The 10,095-nt window shown below is 36.3% G+C and overlaps 1 protein-coding gene across 2 annotated transcripts; it reads right to left on the minus strand.

Annotated features, from left to right (window-relative positions):
* Positions 1-318: 318 nt before the first annotated feature.
* LOC123774366 (CD151 antigen-like) lies at positions 319-8,778 on the minus strand. Of its 2 annotated transcripts, none has more exons than XM_069307893.1 (4): positions 8,638-8,778; positions 7,161-7,334; positions 6,133-6,288; positions 319-4,108 (listed from the first exon to the last, which is right to left on the minus strand). In XM_069307893.1, the coding sequence occupies exons 2-4, from the start codon at positions 7,254-7,256 to the stop codon at positions 3,956-3,958; spliced, it is 405 nt and encodes a 134-aa protein (XP_069163994.1). In that variant the 5' UTR covers positions 7,257-7,334; positions 8,638-8,778; the 3' UTR covers positions 319-3,955. The 2 variants fall into 2 exon arrangements, with proteins under 2 accessions (XP_069163994.1, XP_069163993.1); XM_069307892.1 differs by having other exon boundaries at positions 8,589-8,746.
* Between the last annotated feature and the right edge of the window lie 1,317 nt (positions 8,779-10,095).

The raw sequence follows: 10,095 nt of genomic DNA on the forward strand, positions 1-10,095 counted from the left end.
TTGTCTTACTATCTGTCAATAGACAATTGTTTTCCCTACATTTTAAGACTGCATCGAGACATGACATTGTCATCTAAAAGGTTAATGCAACGGCCTGCTACAGTTTTATCTGGGCGAGTCTTTTCAGCAAAACTTTGCAGTTCTTTGCATACTGTACACATTTTCTTAATTAATGATTAAATTAAAGATATGTATACTACCTAGCTAGATTAACAACCTACATACCATCTTCATATTTACGAATGATCTCTTGTATTTCCTGTCATCATCCTCACTACTATTTTCTTAGATTGAACTTTACCACCAACTTTCTTGGGACCCATGGTATGATATTTAATAAGAACATTTATGTTCAAAAACCAAAAAAGCCGAAAAGCAATGAAATTCATCACTAGGCGAGTTACACTGGTAAACTGAACGTGCCTTGCCCCGCACCCAGCAGAACCCACGCGCTCGATCCATACATGTATACACACACATGTATTCTGAAGCAAACTTTATACAGTCAAATTTTACGAGGAAACTGACTTCGTAAACCGAGGTTCCACTGTATTTTTGTATCACTGCTGTTAAAGAATGTAACATAGGTAATCTGAAGACTGTACTGTATTTTATTTAGTTTACATTTTTGTTATCAATTGTTGCCAATTTTTTTTAAATCAATACAGTAGTTGGAAATGAATTACATTATATACCAAATTTATTTTAGTACTGTACTCTTAATCTATTATTATTATTTAACAGTCTAAAAGCATTTACTGTATTCCTAGATTTCTAATAATATTTTACGTGTTTAAACAATGCTTTATGATGGATACTTTATTTTCATTAATAAACAAAGGCAAACATTTTAGTTTGGTGTTGGGTTTAGGGGTTATCAACCTCTGGAGGGTTATTAAGGCCACCACAATAGATTACTGACCAACCAGCAAGTATACTTTAGTCCTGAACATTATCCAGTTCTGAAGTAAACTCAGTGTACATAGAAGCTGGATACACTTCTGTGTATAGACCCGTTGCCAAACACTTTAGCGCAGCTATACTTAAACTGCCATGCAATATCTCGACTGTAACAGTACAGTATTCATATACGACAAACACAGTAATATAGTTATATTAAAATAGTCTGATAAGTTTTAAGTACTAATAGATTTGATTTAACTCAAATAATAATCTCATACTAAATCAGCAACTGTATCTCCTTACTTACTGAAAATGTTGTATTCTATGCACCCATTTTGTATTAATTTATATTAAAAACTATATACATTGTTTTTTATCAATAAATACATTAAATCTTTCTGTAATATCACACAGGCAATGGCAGCTCTATATACTGGATTGCACATTACATTACTTTTAAATTAAATTACAGTACAGTATTAAAAACTGCATAATTTTGACATTTTTCCATGTAAGGAATTTTTATCCTTGTTTATGTACTATATCTTACACATACAATATTTACATATATACAATGAGACTACCACATAGAAGTACTCAGAAATATAGTACTGTACAGTACAGTAAATTATAACATAGCTCTCACATGCACATTATAATAAACATTGGTTGTAGCTTAACAAAAAATGTATAATCTATTTCTTGTTAAGCTTTGTTCATCTTGCAGTCAATAAGTACACACACTATTAATGGAATCTCACTCATCAAATTTCCAATGTGCTAACACAGTCGATATACTTCATAATATTAAACTACATTACATGCCATACAGCTATCATATTTAATATAAAAAAATAATTTCTGTGTAACAAAGATAGGAAAGGACAACCTGTAATAGCTGCAGTTTTACAGTAACGGAACAACAATCTATAATAGCTGCAGTTTTACACCAACGGAACAACAACCTGTAATAGCTGCAGTTTTACACCAACGGAACAACAACCTGTAATAGCTGCCGTTTTACAGTAACGGAACAACAATCTATAATAGCTGCAGTTTTACAGTAACGGAACAACAATCTATAATAGCTGCAGTTTTACACCAACGGAACAACAACCTGTAATAGCTGCCGTTTTACACCAACGGAACAACAACCTGTAATAGCTGCCGTTTTACAGTAACGGAACAACAATCTATAATAGCTGCAGTTTTACAGTAACGGAACAACAATCTATAATAGCTGCAGTTTTACAGTAACGGAACAACAATCTATAATAGCTGCAGTTTTACACCAACGGAACAACAACCTGTAATAGCTGCCGTTTTACAGTAACGGAACAACAATCTATAATAGCTGCAGTTTTACAGTAACGGAACAACAATCTATAATAGCTGCAGTTTTACACCAACGGAACAACAATCTATAATAGCTGCAGTTTTACAGTAACGGAACAACAATCTGTAATAGCTGCAGTTTTACACCAACGGAACAACAACCTGTAATAGCTGCCGTTTTACAGTAACGGAACAACAATCTATAATAGCTGCAGTTTTACAGTAACGGAACAACAACCTATAATAGCTGCCGTTTTACACCAACGGAACAACAACCTATAATAGCTGCAGTTTTACACCAACGGAACAACAATCTATAATAATTGCAGTACTGTATATTAAAGTTAGCTAACAATAATTTGTAATAACTACAGTGTTTTAAATATAAGGGAATGACAATCTGTAATAATTGCAGTACTGTATATTAAAGTAAGCTAACAATAATTTGTAATAACTACAGTGTTTTAAATATAAGGGAATGACAATCTCTAATAATTACAACATTAAAATAAAGATCCGAGACTTTTATAACGGCAAGTAATTATCAAAAGATAGCAACAAGTTGGGAAGAACAGCATTGTCAGTGTCACCGTGTATTTCAAAAGTCTTAAATATTATGCTACAGTTCTTTATAGTTTAATGTTTCAATATACATCTAAAATAAAATTACTGTATACACAAAATATATATGTAGATTACATTGTATCAAAACTATTTTATCTCTTCAGTTACGTAGTCATGATATAATTTATTTCATTATAGATGTGGAAATTGCCATACGAAAATAAATCTGTTTAAAATAAATTTTCTCGGATTAATTCTCATGACAGATTTTTAATTTTTAGTAGGCTAGGGAGGAATATACTAATGAAAAATATTTTCGCCCTCTTTATGCATACACTGTATTTAGATTTAACGAAATAAACTCATTAAGCCAATTTATTTCTACCCTTAATCTCTTGCCAATATTTATTTTTCTTAAACCTTTATTTATCTTATGCTAGGCATCATTTTAAGTACCATTTCATTATTGGTATCATTTATTGAATTGTACTGATGGACTTTTGGCACTGGGTTAAGCGACATCATATATTCTATGTTATTTGTAGACAATTTACTATTTTTCAAAATTACCACGAGTGCCTCTAACTCTCAAAGCATACCAAAGGTGCTTCTGAGTTTTATATGTTATAAAAGGCTTTAAACCAATTTTTCCATAATAAATTCGTCGGTAGATTATTCTAAAATGGCCATTATTTTTATTCTTGCTTTAAATTGTAAATTTCCTAGCTTCACTATTCACTATTCATGTATATGATAAATAATAATAATAAAAATTATTATTATTATTATTATTATTTATCATATACATGTTACTTGCAATTTCTGCTGCCACTGCTGCTTCATGAAGATCTAATCAAGCCCTCCTAGGTCAGCTAATTTGTGTGTATTTTCTATAAAAAAAACTAATAATTTCTAAAAAATAATAAGATGCATTCCCTAAATAGTTTTTTGGCTTTTCTCTTCAAACTGAATTCAAATTTCAGATATTCCTTCTCATACTGAATGTGTTGTCTAAATCCTATTCCCAATTTCTTAAAATACTGGTAGTAATGAATACCTTGTACAGTATACATTTGCTTTTTACTGCAAAGCTTTTGCCTAAATTAATGCCCATTTTCTTATACCAATTTGTAACATTCAGTGTATGTGTCCCTTAAAAATAATTTTCATCAACATCCTTTAGTTTTATGTAGAGACAGCAAGAGAGGATCATCCCAAAGACCTGAATCAGACAGATACCACAACCAACTGCCCCAAGAATCAGCAGATGTCGACCAAGCTCGTCTTCAAACTGATGGATACAGCCCTGGCAAAGAAGAACCTTCAATTTATCACGATTCTTAATAAAGCATAGGTTAAAATACAGCATAAAATGTAGAAGAGTTATTTCTCAGAGGTAAGGTCTTGAGTTTGACTTCCACTCGGGACAAAGACATTTCAGTATGTTTACTTTTACCCGATGCCTCTATTCACCCAAATTAAGAACAAAGAAGATAGGACAGCCCTTGGTATTCATATTGATAAGCTGAATTTCCATTGCCATATACAGTATAAAAAAAAAAACAAGGTTCATAAAACTGTAGGCATTATCTTTAAATTAGATACCAAGTACATACCTTGCCCTGTCTTGGTATCCAATCACATCTTAATAATAGACATTAATATGTAGCCATCAATGACAACCTCTCCTACTATTATTAACCGTAAAAGTGCTACAAAGGCAGTATCTTGGGACCTTTCCTATTTCTTATATACTGTACACTTACGACTTGCCTAATGTGTCTAAACATTCTTAAATCTATATATATATATACTATTTTCTGTATATATGGTGTTGATATTTATATAAATAAATGTTACCACTTCCTGCGCTTCTGTGAGGGTGGGCTGGGTTCTAGCTCCGGTCTCCAGTAGGCCTCTAGAACTGATGTGACCCATTAGATGGTAACCATCTCAGCATATAGCTTCAGGGAGCCACCAAGGCTTGCCCAAAGATTGGTATTTCATTACATTCAATGCTGTTTTGTTTTTTAAATTAAAATCTTGTGCTAACAAAAGTACAGCTATATTGTGGCATACATATTTTACATTACCTTGTTAAACAGTCTCTATGATGTGGTTGGCAAGATGCTCGCCTGGCGTTTCGCGAGCACTTTGTTCTGGGCTTGTATCCTGGCCGGGAAGGATTTATGGAGCGTCAATCCTTAACTGTAGCCTCTGTTCACCCAACAGTAAAATGGGTACCTGACTGTTAAACAATTTGGTGGGGTCCTATTCCAGGGAACATAGGATTGAGGACTTGCCTGAAATGCTATGCATGCTAGTGGCTGTACAAGGATGTAAGAACTCTTGTATAAGAAAATACAAAAAAAAAGTACAAAATCTTACTGTATTCAACTGTATTTATTACATTTTTAATTGTTCTGTATAATCAAGCCTTGATTAAAGTCCCAACTGGGACTTGAAAATACTGAATAAGATAATTAACTTAAACTTCCTCTACTTTTCCAGTGTTTGAAAGTGGAGAAACAAAGAAGCAAACAATGTAAAATGCCAAGTTTAAATATAGAACAAAGAATACGAAATGCTTTTCACCAGCTGGGTGGACAGAGCTTCGGATTCGTAGTCCTGAGGTTTTGGGTTCGATCCCCGGTGGAGGCGGAGACAAATGGGCAAAATGTTTCTTTCACCCTGATGCCCATGTTACCTAGCAGTAAATAGGTACCTGGGAGTTAGACAGCTGCTACGGGCTTCTTCCTAGGGGTGTGTAACAAAAAGGAGGCCTGGTTGAGGACCTGGCCGCGGGGACGCTAAGCCCCGAAATCATCTCAAGATAACCCAAGCACTGTACAGTATTATAATACTTATGGAACCACAACCACCACAGCTGCAAATGCCAAGACACCTGGATGAACTTATTAAGACCCCATCAACTTCCTTGCCTCCCTAAGCCACTTAGATAAGTCCTTGATGGCATAATGGTCACACACTTACCCAACACCTTACAAACAAATTGGTCTGGGTTCAAGTCTTGGCTAGGGAGGATTGACTAGTTGCAATCCTCAACTGTTTACCTCTGCTCACCCAACAGTAATCAAATACCCGTTTGTAAATTAATTGGCAGGTCGTGTTTCAGGGAAAAATTTGTCAACGTTATCTGTTCCTATACCCACCATTGTAAAAATAATAAATAATAATAATCTTCCCCGCATTCAGGGACAGGAAGCCAGTAAATATGTTGTGAACAAAGACTGTACCATAAGAGTATAATAAGCGCGAGTCAACCTCATTTAAACATTTTACCATACGAGAGAACATACTGATATTTACATTGTACCAAATGTTGGAAGGATGATTCCTGACACCACAGTAAGGTGAGGGAGTCTTGCAGCAGGAGTCTGGAACAGTGTTATTGATGCCTGGGTTTTCACGCAACCATTGGCTGTCTCCCCATTGGCTGAAGGTTAAGGCCCCGCAACAGTGGTACTGAAAGGAAGTAAACAAATGTCAAGGAAAAATAAAGTAGTAACCAATTTTTATTCCCTAAAATCAGATACTACATACTTCACCCTGCCTCAATAACTATTCTGCCCGAAACGCTTTGCGTAATAGTGGCTTTAGGCATTGTATGTACTAGCTCTATCTATAAAGCCAACAAACTTTGTAAATCTCTTTATGTATGTACCTTACCTAAATAAAGATTATTATTATTATTATTATTATGATATCTTTTATCGATATCTCACCTGTACTGGTGCCTGGGTATCTACTACCCTTAATTACCTCCAACATAAGCAGAAGACACTGCTATATTATAGGTGACCATTTTGGCACTAAGGGCAGGAGCGGCCTGTCAAGGCTGCCAAGGCATAATACAACTAGCAAGAAAAATGGAAAAGTTTGAAGCTACCTCACATAAGGTAGTTTTAATAAGTATCAATATTATACACAGTAATCATACTAACGTGATTGCATCAATGAGAAAATCCGTAGGAGCAGTGATGAGGGTTTGAATCTATGCAGTGAGTGTTCCCACACACGCACATAACATTAACAAACATAAATTTGGTAGAACTCCGGGTTGCAATCCTTTTACTATGTCATGATCTAGTTGCTAAGGCATGGGAACACCCACCGCATAGGTTCAAACCCTCATTAAATTATTATTATTAATTTTACTGTACAAATATTTTAAATCTATGGCCCAGCATAGCTAGTTCCATATTAATAATAATACAATTAGAATTAACCTCAATATATACAAATACTTTGTGTAGATGAATAAATATTCTTGCATTCACGAGTTCAAAAGTGAGTTTGACGAGTGTAAGCATACAAATTACATTAGAGTACAGTACCTCTATCTGCATCTGATCTATGGCCTGAGTGACGTCTGGGTCTATCATATAGTTGTTGTTGAAGGTGGAGGTGAGGGTGTGGGAGAGCTCGGCCATAACCTGTTCCTCGTACACGTAGGCCAATACTCCGGCCACTGCTTCTATCAGGAACACCAGCAGCAGAAGAAATGTGTACTGCAAGGAATACAGTATATAGTAGGCATAAAAACAGAACGATTACTATGCTGCAAGACATGTTGTGGTATTACCGTTGCACTGATGTTACCTGCTGCACCTGTTAATAATTTCAACACTATATATGTTTTTAACATCCCAGATAGCCACAATAGGCACACCAGAGGAAAACAGGAAAGTTTAGTTTAGTTTAGCATCCAGAACATGAAAGTCTGGATGCCATGAAAATAATACAAAGAATTAAGAGACAAGTAACAGTCAGGGAATTAAACTTAAGACTTATCTAACAGCAAACCAGGAATAATATAACCTATGAAAATACTTTAGTGCTACCAAAATATAGTACCAACAGACATTAAGAGATCATGATAGGTACAGTTTAGAAAATCAAATCCTTCCTAGTTGTATGCAGTCTCAACACTTGCTATCCTGAGTATCTAAACAACTAGCTATGAATACCACGGACTTTCTAATCACTCTGCCAACCCAAGTGTATTCCAGGTCTTATACAGTATACAGATCTGGTAGTGATGGGACTTCCAGTCACAACTGCAGTTACCAAAGAAAACCATCTGAGCATGCCAGGAAACATTGGTCTATAGAGAACACTCGTCTAGCTATAACCAATTGTAATACCTGAAATATCTAGTCTCCGTGGTGTAGTGGTAAGACACTCGCCTGGCGTTCCGCGAGCGCTATGTCATGGGTTCGTATCCTGGCCGGGGAGGATTTACTGGGCGCAATTCCTTAACTGTAGCCTCTGTTTAACGCAACAGTAAAATGTGTACTTGGATGAAAAAACGATTCTTCGCGGCAGGGGATCGTATTCCAGGGACCATAGGATTAAGGACTTGCCCGAAACGCTACGCGTACTAGTGGCTCTACAAGAATGTAACAACTCTTCTATATATCTCAAAAAAAAAAAAAAAAGTGTATTTACTTGAACTTGCCCGAGGGCCACTAATGCTCAAGTGGCCTCAACAAGGACAGGAAGATGGCAGCTTGTCAAAGGTCCCCCTATTTACCCTGAAGATATTTTTCAGCTGGATTTCAAAATTTAACAGAGTTTTGGTCTTTAAGCGTTGGGGAATATTAAATAGTGTTGAGGGTAAGATGGTATTGTTGGTTTAATTCCTGTTGTTGGGGTCAGGAAGCCTATACTTAGGTTAGTAGACGACCCCCCACTACAGTCCTAAACCAACTAGTGACCTTCCCCAGGATTGAACCCACAACTATTGACCAGCTCTCACGTACCTATTGAGTTGCTAGGTGAACAGAGGCATAAGTTATGAAACAAACTTGCCTGTCCTATCCAGGGATTGTACCCAGACGACTACTGCATCGACTACTGGGGCCCTGTGTGGTGTCTGCCGCTCGACTTACGAGAAGACCTTGCTACCGAGCGCTCTTCTCCCTCGCCTTCTACGCTGATTGCGAGTACTGCAACACTATAATAATAATAATATTAATAATTTTTATTTAGGTAAAGGTACATACATAAAGAGATTTTACAAAGTTTGTTGGCTTTATAGAAAGAGCTAGTATATACAATGCCTAAAGCCACTATTACGCAAAGCGTTTCGGGCAACTGCTAATTCGGCTAGCCGGCACTAGGCACGGTTAATGTCCTACGACTTATTCCCTAATTTGCATCTTTGCAGTACTGGCATTCTACTCAGTCATGTTACACGACATCTTTTATTGTGGTACACCAGTTGCTCTGTAAACATTACTTAATAAATTAAGGTCCCCCACTCCTGGCTTGTTTTTTCTCCCCGATCAGAAATTATGTTCCTAACTTTTTTTTTTTTTTTGAGATATATACAAGAGTTGTTACATTCTTGTAGAGCCACTAGTACGCGTAGCGTTTCGGGCAAGTCCTTAATCCTATGGTCCCTGGAATACTATCCCCTGCCGCGAAGAATCGTTTTTTCATCCAAGTACACATTTTACTGTTGCGTTAAACAGAGGCTACAGTTAAGGAATTGCGCCCAGTAAATCCTCCCCGGCCAGGATACGAACCCATGACATAGCGCTCGCGGAACGCCAGGCGAGTGTCTTACCACTACACCACGGAGACTGCTCTCCTCTCACTATATTATGCACTAATCTATCCCTATCTTAATTATGGTATCTGTGCATGGGGGTCTACCACTGCAAACCACCTTAAGCCCATCATCATGCAGCAAAAATCTGCTATCAGAATAATAACTAACTGCTCTCAGACAACACTCAGCTTCCTTGTTTAAATCCCTAAACTTGCTAAATATTAACTCCCTCCACACATTCTCTTGTGTCAACTACATTTACAAAACCCTGTTCTTAAATGCAAACCATGCTCTGAAACTCTCCCTGGACAGATGTAATAGGACCCATTATCACCACACCAGAAATAAATATCTCTTTGATATCCCCAGGGTCAAACTTAATCTGTGTAAACACTCTATGCATATTAAGGGACCTAGTCTATGGAACTCACTCCCTAGTGAATTGAAAATCTGTAAAACTTTTGCCTTATTTAAAAGCAAAACCAAAAAGTACCTAACTTCATCTTCTTAGTTTCCTACACTGAGCTTTAAATTTGCTCTGTACCTAGTGTTACCCAATCTCCTAATTTTTATGTAGTATCAAACAACCTTATCATTGTGTTCATTGCTGTCTTCTTTAATGTGCTAGCCATATGCTGTATTGTGACTACCAATTTGTTGTCAACTACCATTCAAGCTGTCATTGCAATCAATCTTAGCTACCTATGTGCTTT

This window comes from Procambarus clarkii, chromosome 61 (genome assembly GCF_040958095.1).
Source record: "Procambarus clarkii isolate CNS0578487 chromosome 61, FALCON_Pclarkii_2.0, whole genome shotgun sequence".
Classification (NCBI taxonomy): Eukaryota; Metazoa; Arthropoda; class Malacostraca; order Decapoda; family Cambaridae; genus Procambarus; species Procambarus clarkii.

What these genes read in the sequence shown, in the direction of transcription:
- LOC123774366 (XM_069307893.1), bottom strand. Translation starts at nt 7,256, where the DNA reads ATGGCCGAGCTCTCCCACACCCTCACCTCCACCTTCAACAACAACTAT. An exon ending in TAGATCAGATGCAGATAGAG is followed by an intron (nt 6,289 to 7,160) that starts GTACTGTACTCT and finishes ACTTCCTTTCAG; the next exon opens with TACCACTGTTGCGGGGCCTT. An exon ending in CTTCCAACATTTGGTACAAT is followed by an intron (nt 4,109 to 6,132) that starts GTAAATATCAGT and finishes CTTCTTTGCCAG; the next exon opens with GGCTGTATCCATCAGTTTGA.